Source organism: Protomyctophum bolini (assembly GCF_963924005.1).
Source record: "Protomyctophum bolini genome assembly, chromosome: 3".
In the NCBI taxonomy this organism is placed as follows: domain Eukaryota; kingdom Metazoa; phylum Chordata; class Actinopteri; order Myctophiformes; family Myctophidae; genus Protomyctophum; species Protomyctophum bolini.
Genome location: NC_137864.1, coordinates 18,854,444 through 18,870,245, shown reverse-complemented (window position 1 = coordinate 18,870,245; position 15,802 = coordinate 18,854,444). Strand labels below are relative to the sequence as shown.

At 44.0% G+C, this 15,802-nt stretch overlaps 1 protein-coding gene across 3 annotated transcripts; it reads left to right on the top strand.

The window, feature by feature from the left end:
- Window positions 1–206: 206 nt before the first annotated feature.
- On the top strand, window positions 207–15,312 carry fip1l1b (FIP1 like 1b). Of its 3 annotated transcripts, none has more exons than XM_080760450.1 (16): window positions 207–548; window positions 1,775–1,829; window positions 2,026–2,104; window positions 3,429–3,544; window positions 4,756–4,820; window positions 4,982–5,086; window positions 5,285–5,415; window positions 7,358–7,542; window positions 8,013–8,066; window positions 9,337–9,436; window positions 9,944–10,115; window positions 10,447–10,528; window positions 10,634–10,686; window positions 11,125–11,332; window positions 12,535–12,693; window positions 14,269–15,312. In XM_080760450.1, the coding sequence occupies exons 1-16, from the start codon at window positions 464–466 to the stop codon at window positions 14,408–14,410; spliced, it is 1,791 nt and encodes a 596-aa protein (XP_080616576.1). In that variant the 5' UTR covers window positions 207–463; the 3' UTR covers window positions 14,411–15,312. The 3 variants fall into 3 exon arrangements, with proteins under 3 accessions (XP_080616576.1, XP_080616575.1, XP_080616577.1); XM_080760449.1 differs by having other exon boundaries at window positions 10,631–10,686; XM_080760451.1 differs by lacking the exon at window positions 14,269–15,312 and adding an exon at window positions 13,073–14,249 and having other exon boundaries at window positions 10,631–10,686.
- The last annotated feature ends 490 nt before the right edge of the window (window positions 15,313–15,802 follow it).

The following is a 15,802-nucleotide window of genomic DNA, read 5'->3' as shown; positions in this document are numbered from 1 at the left end:
GCCTACTTTTAGGACCGAAGAATAATAATCCTTACAAGAAAGGCCACAAGATTGATGGTGCGTGCGTGAGCTGTCAGCCAGCTCCCCCTTGTGGCTACTATATACTACTGCGGGTAGGGGGCGCTGTCACATTTTTCAAGGAGACCAAAACATATCTTGACCTTTTCCATTCATCCGGTGGTGTCCGTCAGTCGCTTCCGGGGCACACGAGCTTGTTGAAGTCTTGTGGATAATATGAATGCATGAAAGAAGAATATTTATTTATACAAACGACTTATGGCACATTTCTGCCAGAATATAACGTAAAGGTTCAGTATAATTCACGTCTATGTGGTGTTTTACAGTCAGAAAGCCGTGCTGAACACACTGCGCGGTGAAGTGGTGTTGTTGCAGCGCGCTGTGCAGTTGGCGCTGAAGGGAAGGAAGGAGGCTTTTTGTGTGTCCACTGTCCAGAGAGGTAAAGATGTCTGCGGAAGAGGCGGATAAGACAGCCCAGGCTGCTGATGCCAATGCCGGCGGGGATGAAGAGGAGGAGTGGCTCTATGGAGGTAATACTGATGTACCGTAATCGTATACCAGTGGTTCCCAAAGTGTGCGTCCGGGGACCCCCAGGGGTCCTTGAGGAAGTTTCAGGGGGTCCCTAGCTAGATGATAGATAGGAGCGAAGTGGTCTGTAACTCAGAGAGGGCACATTTGTACACTCAGAGTTAAATCAACATTGATTTGACAATAGCCTATAAATTGGTGGTCCCAGAGATAGAAATACCATTAAATGGGTGTCCGTAGCCTAATGCATGTCAAGCTGGGGGTCCTTGAAATTAAAATGGTTGAGAATCAACTCTTATGGGGGGGGGGGGGGGGTCCCTGGCATATATTTTTTAAATTGGGGTCCGCAGGCTAATAAATGTCAATTTGGGGTTGACATGAAAAAGTTTGGGAACCACTGAACTGGCATTAAACAATGTATGCAGTGCATTGCTAGATGATAGTAGCAACTTGCTGGCCTAGTAGGAGCAATAAGTGATCTTCCCTTTGTTAAAGTTGTTAAAATACCGGTAGCTCTATATATTCTTCTGATTCTGTACTCATTTATTGAGTGTTTGTTGTAACTGGGGTCTCTTTAGCAAGCAGAAAATACATGTCCAGGACGACAAAATATAAATGATTAATTAAAATAAAATTGCTACAAGCTCTATTCCAAAAATAGCAGATCTACAAACTCACAAGTTGTGATGATGGCGCTGTGTGATCTTGTAGATTTTCTTAAACTGTTGCTCATTTAGCTGAGGACCCCATCTCACACGAATACATCTGTCTAGTGCACTGTTTCCCAAACAGTGGAACACGACCCATTTGTGGGTCACGGACACATTGTTATGGGTCCCCTTAGTTTTTGTTTCCTGCATTTGGGTTTTAAACTTTTAATTATTATTTAAAAACATTTTCAAATTCCCCAAAAAGTTAAACCTTTCATGAATTACAAAATCCAAAGATTTTTTTCAGTAATGTCATGAAGAAACTAAGGAAAGAAAATTCCATAAATTAGAACAAATATTTAAGAAGTAATGAAAATAGCCGATCTACGCATGCCACGCTGTGAGCTTGTAGATCTGCTATTTTCACTAGTTTGGCTCCCGGGCAAATATTTAATTTCTGTTTTGTGTCGATACGTCTAAAAAGTTCGAGAACCACTGGTCTAGTGATTTAGGAATTGTGACTTGTAAACTTAAAACCCCGGCAATGTAACACAAAAATATAACTTGTCTTTTTGTAGATGAAGGTGAAGAGAAAGAAGGGGATGAGGAAGCCAAGTTGAGCGTTGCAGTCAGGTAACTTCCATCTCAAGTTGTTACCTGTCATTTAATGATAGTGCATACTGCACAACCTGAGGAGCATATTGTGCAACAAGACACAATTAGGTTATTGTGGGCATATATATTTAGGTGTGTGTGTCTATCGTGTGCCTATTTTATTTCTGTGCCTGGTTTGTAACTTAAAGCGGTTTTAAATTGAACGTTTTCCCAGTGGAGCTGCCGATGTGCCCGTTGTCCCTGAGACAGAGGATGCCCCTACTGTGGCCACAGGAAATGGAGTGGCTTCCGAGGTGGGTAGCATTCTCGCACACACACACACACACACACACACACACACACACACACACACACACACACACACACACACACACACACACACATAGGGATGGAGCTCGTTAAGGTTTTATTGATAACGATCACCTTATCGAGGCTTATTGAGCCGGGTCCTTATCGAGCCCACTATCGAGCATTTGCTATTATTTTTTGGAGAGAACAGAACCTTCTTTTTATTGGCCAGTTGTGAGAGTTTGTATGCCAATAAAGCAGAATAAAGAATAAAGTTCTAAGGTGTATACACTTTCTAACAGACAGAGGGAACTGTTCATTGTGTACCGTCACTTTAAAGGTGAAATGTATACATCATCACGGCGGTGTCGCGCACCAAAAATAGCCAATCTACAAGCTCACAACGCTTCTGGTTGCACCGCGTTGTGAGCTTTTAGCTCTGCCTTTTCGGCAACGATAGACTGAGACATTGAATACGTCACGTATTATGTGAGACTATTCAATCGATTTGCGGGAGATACAATATTATAACTATGGCAGGGAGATTTGAGTTTCCCAAACGTATTATTATTAATTGGATTAATAATGTATGGCAACGTCTTACTGCGCTTGCCTTGGGCAGCAAGCACGGTAAGCACAACATGCGTTGGGTGGAAGAGCAGGATGTTTGTTCCGCTGCGGCTATACCCGATAAGAGGCTCGACAAGCCAAACGCTTATTGATACTCGGGTCTCGATAAATGCCGAAACCGGGTTTGTAATGGACCCGATTTTCGGGCTCCATCCCTACACACACACACACACACACACACACACCTACCCAGTATCACAGAAATGCGTAAATATGTACGTAATTGCAATACCGTACATACACACGCTGGAAAACCCCAAAATCCGTACACTGAAATCCTCCCCATAGACAATGATGGATCGGCGCCGTCTCTACCGAACTTGAGCCACGGCAGACACCACTGAGCGGCCGTGAGTTGCCGTGTCAAGCGCTGCGAACTTGCGAAGTTCGGTAGAGCCGACTCAGCCCCGTCAGAGTTGTAACCCGATATGGACAGCATAGTAAATTCTGTGAAAGAGCACTTCCGTACTAGTGAAAGCCGTTGCGCACACACACACACACACACACACACACACACACACACACACACACACGCACACATTGTGGATTAGATACTTTTAATATCTTGACTGTTTTCTTACTTCTTATTTGGATCTTCAGTCTTAATTATCTTCTTCCCCTAAAGCACTCTCACATGTTTACAATCTACCAGTATTTAAGGTTGGTAACTGTCTGTCCGTCTCTCTCTCTCTGTGTCAGCCTGCTGGAGAGGCTGCAGCAGGTGAGGATGAAGACAGTGACAGCGACAGTGATGATGACGACGACGATGTCCGTGTCACCATTGGAGACATTAAAACCGGAGCGCCACAGTACACGTAGGTCCAAGTGAAGGCTTGCAATTTCACACCTTGGCCTGTTAGTTGATCAGGCCGTGAAGAAATCTGCAGCGTCCCATCGTCCTCTCTACCTAATAATGCTAACCTGTGTCAGTCTTCCTCTGTCTTTTTGAGGGGCGCTAGCCAATGTCATGTGGCAGCCAAGTCTATGTCTCTACTGAATGTTCAAAGTTCAGGTTGTTTCACTTGTTTGGGTGTAATTCATAAAACCTAAAAGAAAGAAATCTATGAATATGAATGTCATGAAAGGTTTTAAGGGGGAGTGAAATCCAATCACAACTGAACAGACCAAATCTGGCACTGTTTTCCCACTGTAATCCCATGGCATTATCCCATTAACATTATTTTCCAATGGCAGATTTGTCTTGTTTTCCAGGTTATATTTAGGCTGCCACTGACAGGAAAACATTATCTACCCCCTTGCCTAATGTTATGCTTCGGCCTAGGGGAACGAGACAAAACATAAGGTGTGGAAAAACCGACCTTCCCAGCTCCCAGGAACTGCCGTCCAAATGGTTTACTTTTCGATGTTTTCTTTTTCTTTATTTCTTCACTTCAAGAGTGGAGGACTGAACAACAAAACTAGAAAGAAAAAGGGAATGCTTACCTCACTGAATTCAAAGCCAAAATACAATGGCTAACCTCCTTAGCAGAAAACAAACCATAAAACAAAAATCGCCCCCCCCTTCCCTTTAGCTGAGAAAAAAACTAGCGGAAAAAAACTCTGCATAAGGCCGAGTTCGAGTCGGACTGTTATCTTTTACCTACATGTTGAATCAAGTGTTGCAATGATGTGATTAGGCTACATATCTGTTCGGCTTCACATGCACAAATGGCTACAAAGGTAACAACGGAATGGACGGGTTGGGAGTCAGGAAGGCAAGGGTTTGCTGTCGCCAGCTCTCTGACAGCCTTTTAAACTTGAAGTCGTCCTCTGAGCACCAATCCGGAGAGGCTGCGTCTGTTCCTGGCACTCCCTCTGTTACAATCATCCAATCACACCACGACACACGCACGCACGCAAGCCTGCACACAGCACACAGACACAGGAGAAAACACTTTCCATCATATTCATAACCTTTAATATCATAACACCTAAGTTCGGCCTGGCAGTACTTGGTATACCAATATGCTTTATGTGCTGTATATCATCTATTTCATCAATGAAAAGCTTTGTTTTCTTCTCACAGGCCCTATGGAGCACCACCTGTCAACCTCAACATTAAAACAACAGGCACCAGACCTTATGGACAAGGTGATTACAAACTATTGCAGCTATTTTTTTGGCAGCTAGTTTTACTGAAATTCCATTGTGTTCTTGCAAATTGAATGGTATGGCAGAAGCTCAGATAGTACAGCAGCATAACAGATATGTGTAGGTCCGCTAACAAGTACGTTGTTTTGTTTCCATTATAGCAAAGCTGAAGGGAGTGGATATGGATACCCCTGGGAACATCAACGGGGTTCCAGTACTGGAGGTGGACATGGAGTCTTTTGAAGAGAAGCCTTGGAGGAAGCCAGGTGTGTGCGTGCGAGCGCCTGTCTGATATTGTGATGTGGTTTTATTGGTCTTGCATTTTTTGTGCCTAGTGAGAGGTTTGTTTTGGTTGTATTCACATGAGAGAGTGATATACCGGCATACATGCACACACATTATATGAGAGAGTGACTGTTGGTGTGTGTAGGAGTGGACCTGTCTGACTGTGTTTATGTGTGTAGGAGCGGACCTGTCTGACTACTTCAACTATGGCTTCAACGAGGACACATGGAAGGTGTACTGCGAGAAGCAGAAGAGGATGCGCTTGGGTCAGGAGGTCACCACGGTTGGTTCAATAACCAGCAAGATCACAGTAAGAGGCCGCTAAACGGCATGCAGCCGCCACCTCACACCGTAAAAATCCCAATTTAGTCGTCATGCCAATTGATTCCTCCCCATACATACACACATTTCTGTGTTGTCACTGCTGTTGTATCCTATACTGGCTCACCTGCCAATGAGGAGCCCCTACCAGGGGGACGTAGAGCCTTCGTCCTACTCCTCCCGCCCAACACTCCAGGTGCTGCCCCACCCCAGCCTGTAGGAGTACGTGCAATGACAATTATCATCCTCTCCGCCCGGCTTCCCTCCCCCAGAACACGTGCCAATTGTGTACGTGAACTTCGTGTAGATGTATATAAAACTAGAACTGCACTCTGTCGAGTGCCTACTTGCTTGTTGCACACTACTTGCTTGTTGCACACTAGTAGGCCTACTAGTGCGCAAGCAGAGCGCGCATGTTCTGTCCACCGCTACAAACTGTCAAATCTCAGCTTCTCTGTGAAGGAACGTTTGAAATGTTGAATTATTAGGTTTAGCTCTTTGCTACCTACGTACTTTATGCATGTAAAAAAGTAGTATTATGAAGTATGGTACAAGTTTCTATCTATAAAATAAATACAGTTTTATCAATTTAGAATAATTCTCGATCCCTTTTTAGTTTCTCAAAGAAAAATAAATCATCGACATCCGATGAAGAAAAAAGGTATATAAACTGAAATAAAATATGTTATCACGTATACAGTATAATTATTTATTTTAAATTGTCAATTGCTTTACATTTACTTAATCTTTGACTATAGTGATATTAATACTAAATGCCTCTGTGTATATGTATATGTAATTTGTAAGTTGATTAGCGGTATACTGTGGTTACTTTGCGCCACTTTGATGCGTATGCACCGTCCCAGCATATGACGTCGGGGTATAACTGGTATAACTAGCTCTCAATGATGACGTAATAAAGATGTGGATTAAAGGACCCAATGCCTTCGATGGTGACGTATATGTCGATCAGTGTCGGGTGGATTAAAGGAAATGCCTCCATGTATATGTAATTTGTAAGTTGATTAGCGGTATACTGTGGTTACTTTGCGCCACTTTTGATGCATATGCACTGTCCCAGCATATGATGTCAGGGTATAACTGGTATAACTAGCTCTCAATGATGACGTAATAAAGATGTGGATTAAAGGACCCAATGCCAGAGTGTAATTGGTTTTCGATGGTGACGTAATGACGATATGTTTTAGTTTCGGGAGGATTAAAGGTAATGCTCCTGTGTATACATGTATGTAATCTGGCACCACTGCCGTATCAGGCACAAGTAGTCATTACGTCATTTGCTGGGACGGTGCATATGCATCGAATATCGTGATGGGAGAAACTAGTACTTGCACGCTCTGCTTGCGCAAGTAAATATATAGATGCCTCAGTGGCCGGTGCATTTCATTGGAGCGACATGTCTCCATTGAAGGCAGGAAGTAAAGCGGAAGTGCCGTAGCACTGAAGGCACGCTCCGTCGCTGCCCAAGTGACGTAACTCATGCGACTCCTCCATGTCTCTCGCTGTCACTCAACTGACTACTGGCCAATCACAGCACGCCTATTCCGGGACTTCCATTACACACGCGGAAGCTTGACAAGCTTGCAAGGAATCTTGGGAAAATTGTGCCTTCAATTTTGACACGCGCCCCAGAGCCGTGTGTCTATATAATACCTTTATTATTATAGAGTATTTGAAGTGGTCAAACTAGCAATAGGCGTTCATAAGCATAAAACATGAACCGTCTCGGAAATGTCATGAAAGCAAAAGGTCAAAGAAAGCCTCGATCTGTGATTTCTTCAACTGGTTGGCTATGTGTTACTTAGAACGTCAGCAACCTAGGTTTAGAATGATAATGCCTACACATCATTACATATTCAGCCATGAGATTTAAGAGAGCTGTAGTAACTCTGTTACTCTGTGACCCCCAGGTTCAGCAGGGCAGGACAGGTAACGAGAAGGACATGTCCAATATCTCCAGCCTGCCCGTTCACACCACAAAGCCGGAGTTCATCTCTCCGGCCAGCATCTACAGCAAGCCTCCCATGAGCCACCAGAGCCAGGTCAACACCAGATCTGCAATGCAGATACCTGCTTACGACACACAGGAGAAAATGTAAGACATACATCTAACAATGTATTTCTCATTGAATGATCGTAGCAGGAAACGGAAAGTGATCAGACTTGGGAGATGAAATAGACATTTGCTGTGTGTGTGTGTGTGTGTGTGTGTGGGGGGGGGGGGGGGGAATACACCTAAATGTGGACTTGATTTGAGCTTTTGAGATGTCAGAAAAGAGGTTTGATTGAGAATGGTAGTTGGGGTGTTGTGATGTTTACCTGTTACACAGTTAAAGAAAAAATGATGGTACTGAACATATATACAATATTTCAACAATATATAAAGAGTCATTTGAAACGCACATTTAATGTTAAACTCACACTGCTTTCCTGTGCAGACGCACCACACCCACATATTGAAACGCACCCGGAATCTCCATTTGAAAGAAATGCATCAGTTTCTCTGTATGAAATAACCTCCCATTCACTGTGTGTTGTCCTCTGTTTTCTGTTTTGTATTGGTAGGATCTCCCCCCCTCAATGGAATCAGAATCTCGCCCCGGCTCAAGACTATTACCCGTAAGTGGGCATTGATTGATTGAATAGTTTATTAGACAGAAATGTAAAAGCAGCAACAGTACAGTCAAACACTTGGTCCAAAAGGGATAGCACAAAAAAAAGACCTGGAAAATGGAAACGGTCTGGTTTCCATTTAGGGCCTAGGTCCTATGCACGGCCTCATTCTTACAAGAGGAACATGGTCATGAATTGTATCCATATATTATGCTACATATTATCCTATTATCCTATATATTACGACATGTCAATAGGCCGACATGCGGAAAACGGCATGCAGAAAACGACCAGATTAAGGTTGGCGAACATGCATTACGGTTGGCGAATATGCGTTAAGGTTGGCGACCGGATTAAGGTTGGCGAACATGCGTTAAGGTTGGCGACCGGATATCTCTCCCCCTGATCTATTCCTATCAAAATACAAAGCTCACTTGGTGCCCTTTACCACTCTCTTAGCTAGGCGTCTGATTCTGATGAAATGGAAGTCTTCTGCTCCCCCAACCCATCTTCACTGGATTAGAGATGTACTCCACTTTATTAAATTAGAAAAAATTAGATGTACCCTGAGAGGCTCTGTATCCAAATTTGAGGACACATGGGGCCCCTTCCTCGCACTAGTAAATAACTTGCAGTTCCAAGCAATTCGAGATTGAATGAGTTTAATCCTGGATCTGAGCATGCTACTGTAGATTCCCGACGCAGCTGGGTTGTTCAGTATATTATTAGGAGCCATGTGTGGATGCAATACCACGTCTATTATGTTTTGGGTGACCAATGACCATGCCATGTTGTCTTGTCTTGTCTTGTCGTACGTTTGTCTTGTTTTTGTTTCAAAACTTGATTCAGGTTATGTGGTTTGTATTAGTGTCGCTTCCATGTTAGCATAGGACTATGCAACTTTTTATTTTATTTTCTTATTTTTATTTTATGCTACCACAATATTTTGTGTATGGACTCACAACATTTTGTTATCTTTTATATGTTTCATATCGGTGTGTCACATATACTGTCATTTGATTTACTGTATACCCTGAATCTTGAATAAACAAAACAGTGGGGGAAAAAAAAGGTTGGCGACCGGATTAAGGTTGGTGAACATGCGTTAAGGTTGGCGACCGGATTATGGTTGGCGAACATGCGCTGAGGTTGGCGAACATGCACTGCTCCGTGCTTGCGGTTATGGTAGGTTGTCGTTGTCGGACTAATGACTGGTCGGAAATTCGTATCGTCTACACCCTATGCTACTGTACTAATGTGTGGGTTCCTCTGTCAGGAAGGCCAGCGGTACCATCGATGTGATCGGTGGAGGGACAGCCACCATCAGCAGAGTGGAGGGACGACGCAGGCACAACCTGGAGGGAAACAACATTCAGGTAAAGCAGACCAACCACACAGCAGGGTTGATTTTGCCGACTAACACTATGGCGAAAATGTTTGTCGACTACCTTTTTCATTTGAAGATAATATATGAATAAATATACAAAAATACAAAAAAAGTATATAGAGTGATAATTCGATAAGCTTTCCATGACATGTTTGTTTTTTGTTGAGAAAACATTGCATATACTGTACTGATACGAATATAATATTCCCAAACACACATATGTGTCGATATAGTACAACATAATTTGGGTCGAATCTAGTCATTAGAAAACAGATTTTTGGCACATCCCTAATAACTGCTGAACAAGAATACCGGTAATTGTTGATAAGCACAGGCGTGAAAATAGAACTCTGTAGTGAATGCTATCACAATGTTCTGTCATCGCACATTATCACATGACTGCCATGAATCCATATGAATCCATAAGAGTCAACAACGTGTTCCATCCAGGCCTGAGTTTGAGCCTTTCCTTTCCCATGTGTGTTTGGTCACACAGGTGATCTCAGATGGGCACACCTCATCGGACGTGGAACCACCCCAGGCCAAGAATCAGATGCCTCCTAATTTCTTCCCTCCTGGACCCCTCCCTCCGAACATGCCCCCTCCACCCTTCCTCCCTCCTCCCCCCAACGTCAGCACGGCACCCCCACAGCTCATCCCCCCGCCACGTAAGTGCCCACAGTCACTCAGCTGTGTGTGTGTGTGTGTGTGTGTGTGTGTGTGTGTGTGTGTGTGTGTGTGTGTGTGTGTGTGTGTGCGCGTGCTTGTAGATCGGCTATTTTCACTACTTTTGTGTGACACTATTTATTGTATGATGAACACAATTGATTAAATTATGTAGGAAAAAACATACGTTACTTGAAATACAGAGATACAATATTTCTGTCCGACAGTAACGATGTGCAGCAGGTGTTGCATCTCTCCCGTGAGTGCTTTTTTATTTATTTGTGTTTTTGATTGATTTTGATTTGATTTCTCTACTCATCTCTCTGTTCTTAGGAATGCCCATCACTGTCCCTCCCCCAGGGTTCCCCCCTCCACCTAGCGGACCGCCTCCTTCTCTCATCCCTACCATGGACAGGTAAACGCATACACACAAAACAACACACTGAATCCTTAACAATACAACACGTAGTTGCTAATGTTCTCTCTCTCTCTCTCTCTCTCTCTCTCTCTCTCTCAGTAGCCATCCTGGAGGATATGATAACCGCCCTGTCCCACCATATCCCTTCCCTCAGGGTAAGAATTACAACATGGAACAAAAAACAGAGTACAGAATGTTCAGAGTACATTGCGTATACCCGATGAACACTGCATTTGACGTCATTGGGTGTACATTTAGAAATACACAGAACACATTGGGTATTTTTCCCCCCACACCTTATACGTATGTGCAGTATATGAACTTCTCACATCAGAACAATGGGATTTATGTTAAAGAATCTGCAACATTTCCCTTGAGCCACTTTAAATATCGCGCCCTTATGTTCGGCTTGTCATAGGTGAAAAGTGTACATGCAAACAACGCCTCTCATCACAAGGCGTTGTGATATTGTGATATTTTCACTATTCCTTGACGTACGGAAAAGTATAGAGCTTAAGTGGTTAAGTTCATCCAATTGCACTACACCCAACACGGACTTACCGAGCAATCCTCTCTTCACGATTCATGCCCAGGTGCATACCCTCCTCCCATGCCGGGCAATGTGGCCCCGCCTTGGCCCCCCATGATGGATAACTCCAAGCCGTGGGACTACTACCCCGGCCCCGGGCCCGGGCCTGGGCCCCGTCGCGAGGAGAAGAGAGAAAAGGAGCGAGAGAGGCCCCGGGAGAGGCCCCATGAACGGGAGAGGGAACACAGCCCCTCAGCTATGAGCTACACCAGGTGAGGAACACATGTGGCGAACACATTTTTTTGTTTTAATCTCGATGATTATGGCGTACAGCTCATGAAAATCTAAAAATCCTATCAATGAATTCGAATATTTTACGAGACCACAAAAAAAATGAAACGAGAAATGTCGATCATCTGAAAAGTATATTAATGTATGCAGTTAATACTTGTTCTGGGCTGCTTTTGAAGAAATTATTTCATCAATGGGGCGTGGCATGGAGGTGATCAGCCTGTGTTTTGTCATGTCCAGAGTCTCAACACAACCAGCTATTATGATATTTTACAGCACTGTGTGCCTCCGTACATTGACAATCTTTATGTTGATGCTGATTTTCCTTTTCCAGCAGCACTTGGCACCTGCCCACAGAGCCAAAACTACACAGTGATGATTTAGGCCATGTTATGTGTATGGTGTTGGTCCACTGACAGTGAAAAGTTAACAATGGTTTCAACACAGCCACAGAGTACGTAGATTGTGCTTCAGTATGTTGACAAGCTTCATGGAGATGCTAATTTTCCTTTCCAACTCGATTTGGCACCTGGCCACAGAGCCAAAACTACTAGTAACTGGTGTACTGACCATGGTATTACTGTGCTTAACTGACCAGCCAACTGGCCTGACCTGAACCCCACAGATAATCTAGGTTGTATTGTCAAGAGGAAGGTGTGAGACATAAGACTGAACAATACATATTAATTTATGGCTGTTATCAAAGCAAACCTGGGCTTCCATAACACCTCTACAATGCCACAGGCTGACACCTCCATGCCACTCCCCATTGATGAAATTATTTCTTCAAAAGTAGCCCAGACCAAGTATTGACTGCATACATTAATACACTTTTCAGATGGTCAACATTTCTCATTTAAAAAAACATTTTTTTATCTGTCTCGTAAAATAGAAATAGAAATAGATTTTTTTTACAAAATATTCTAATTCAGTGTGATGGAGCTGTATATTCTTTCAGAGCGAACTCAAATCTTTGCTTCTGGGGGGGTTCCTGGAACAAAATATTTTCAGATTGTGGTCGGTGGCCAAATTCATATAACCTTTGGGGTCCTTGACATGAAAAACTTAGTTGATACACTGATATAGAAACATAGGTTTTTCAGAAGAAGAAGAAGACATTTTAGGTCTAAATGGGTTAAGCGACTCACATCTAGCCCGTCGTCTCTGTCTGTGCCCTCCGCAGCGATGAGGAGCGTTACCGTTACCGCGAGTACCAGGAGCGTGGCTACGGGGAGCGTGGCCACCGTGAGCGGGCAAGCAGAGAGAAAGAGGACAGAGGACACAGAGAGAGCTCTAGAAGACACAGGGAGAAGGAGGAGGGACGCCACAAGTCCTCACGCAGGTAGACACACACACACACACACACACACACACCTCTCACCGCAGCATGCTTGGTCACCCGCTACGAATGTGATCAACTGATAATCACCAGTAGGTTACATATCAAGACCATCTTATCGTCTTACTGCATGTAGTCTGGGAGCCCACTGGTTGCGATTAGGAAATAAGAAAGTGACCGCGCTGCTCCGTGCTTGCGGTTATGTTTAGGTTAGGGTATGAGGTGGGTTGTCGTTCTCAGTAGGCTCCCAGCATGTGCAGTAGGCCGATAAGATCGTCTTGATAAGTAACCTACTGGTGATTATCGGTTGAGTCCAACCAATATTTTCACGTCTTCCCCCTTCTCCGCTCCCTCCATTGGCTCCTGGTTACTGCCCGCACAGAGTACAAAACACTGATGTTAGCCTACAAAGCAACCAAAGGTATGGCACCCCCCATATCTTCAAAGTATGATCCACCCCTACACCCCCTTCCCCCCCCCCCCCCCCCATTACGGCCGAGCTACACCGAGCACGTGTGCGTAAAACGCGCACACGCGAGCCCCGTATACACGCACTTTAAAATAGGACTGGATCTATAAGTGCGTGTATGCGTTTGTGCGTATACTCGCAAATGCACGCTGAAAAGCCTGGTTTAGCTCGGCCGTTAGTGCTGCACGATTCAAATGTGCATCTCGATTTTCCTCCACAAGAATTGAGATCAATCCACGTTCTCATTTTTAGAAATGGGATCGCATAGGTGTCCAGGAATCGCGTAGGAATCTAGATGTTTTTTTCTTCGATTAATCATGCAGCACTACTCCCCATTGCAATTAGAACTGCAGACTCACTCCCAATCTTCTGCCGTAGTCTAAAAACTCACCTCTTCAGACTCCACCTTAGTCCGTAGCACTGGCCATATAGCACTTGCCGTTGCCTCGACGACCTTGAAGTCTTATGCAAAGGCTATAATATGTCATTTAGATATAATGTATTGTAGACAGATGCCAGGTCATTATTGATCTGGTATTCTATAGCATTTCATAGTGTTTATAGTTTCAATGTACGGATATTCTACTGTTAGACGGATAAGGGTAGGCATAATAAGCTTTGGCTTCAGCCTACACCTTTTCGGTGCTAAACCATGTAACACAACTGTCTTTTAAACATGAAAATGTAAGTACCGAAATAAACTATTCATTCATTCATTCATGATATGTTTTAGTTTACCTATGATCCTAAATGACTATTTCGATGCATTTGATGTACTGTATTACCATGTGTAATACAGTACACATGGTACAATCGCTCTGGATTAAGAGTTTTTTCTAAATGCCTAAATTATTATTGTTGTACACAGTACAGATTGAGAAAGTTCCAGATAGCATCAATATATGAGATGTTCTATGTTGTTAGATATTGTTTTTTTGTTGTGCCGTTATCCACAGTTCGCTTTGACCTTTTCTCCTCCGCATTCCCATTTCTCCCCCAACGCCTTTCTCCCTCATTAACCCCCCTCCTCCAACTCCACAACCTCCTCTTTCCGCCTCTTCCACCACCGCTCATCCCCCCCACCACCCCACCCTCTTCTGTGCGAGTAGCACTAGCAGGAGGAGACACGACAGCGAGGAGGGCGACAGCCACCGGAGACACAAACACAAGAAAAGCAAGAGGAGCAAGGAGGGCAAGGAGGCCAGCGAGGAGATCAGTGCGGACCAGGAGAACCAGGAGGCCATGGAATGACCATGAGCAACCTCTACTCCTTCACTTTAATCCCTCCCTCCCTCGGATCCATTCTTCTATCCCTCTTTTGTTTTTCTCCCTCCAAGAAAAGAGAGGAAAAGTGTGAGCTCCTCCTCCCTTCACATCCCTCCATTCTTCTCCTGTGTCTTTTAAAACACTGTTTCTCCACATTGGGTTGAGAAAACGGTCCTGTGACTCTCGAGAGTGTAGAAATGCAGCCAATTCTCGAGTTGAATAATTACTGAGGATCTTGCAGCATAGATTGGGGTGCCAGTAGTTAAGTTCAGTAATTCTTACTCTTTTTAATTTCAAGGACCCCCAGTTTTATATGCATTGGGCCACGGACCCACATTTGATACAAATGTTCTTTCTACACTGGAAAATCCTCAAGTGTTAATTTAACTTGGACAGTGTCAGAGTTACAGTCCCCTAACGGTCCAGATTTGGACCAGTGTGGTCGATCATCTATATTAACAATATCCAGGTCTGTCGCCTCATACAAGGTAGACAAGAACCCGGACCAGACGTGGAGGAACAGTGTTTTAAAAGGCGAAACGGACGTGTGAGGAGCAGAGGGGTTTGTTTTCGGAGGTCTGTGCAAGGGTTGGCTCTGCACCTCTACATTCCTCTCCTGGCCTCTAACCTCCCATCCCAGACCTAGAACAAGGAGGGTGTATGTTTCTCCTGCGTTCACTCCTCCTCACCCTCTTATAATGTTAGATCACACTCAGAGATTTTGTTGTTGACGTTGTTTGGATGATCCCCTAACTAAGTATGTTTTTTTTCTCCCCCCCCCCCCCCCAAGTCATTTATTTTGTTGTAACATTTTCTTGTCCTGTATAGATACATCTACAGAATGTTGTCAAGTTTGTTGAATTAAAAAACAAACAAGCTTTTGATAAGATTTGTCTTGCTGTCTTTTGTTATTATAGTCTACTTGCCAGAATGTAAACCCGAATATTTTGAGTACCCTAAGGTTTTATGTTAGAATAGAAATGTTGAGTATGGGTCCCATTTCTGGCCTAGATGGGAGGGCCGCGGCCCCCCCCCCCCCCCCCCCCAGTGCAGCACTGTTATTGTGTCGACCAGAAGCAGAAACCACGTGGTTGCTGGAGTATACTATTCTAACAGACTGTCAAAGTTATTTCCACAGAGTCGGCACACGTTGGTTTTTTTCTTAGACGGTGTGGTGGGTTCTTCAGCCATTCTCCTCATTTTCCTCGCACAGCCTCGTTTGAATTCCACTGGTAATAATTTCCTCATGGTGTTATTTTGAGGGGTGCACACCGCTCAGAGCCCTGACGTCACATCATTTGGAGCGATCCCACTTTTAGACCAGTGCAGCCCATGCGCAAATCCAGGCTTTCATTTTTCGCGCAGACGAAATTAAAG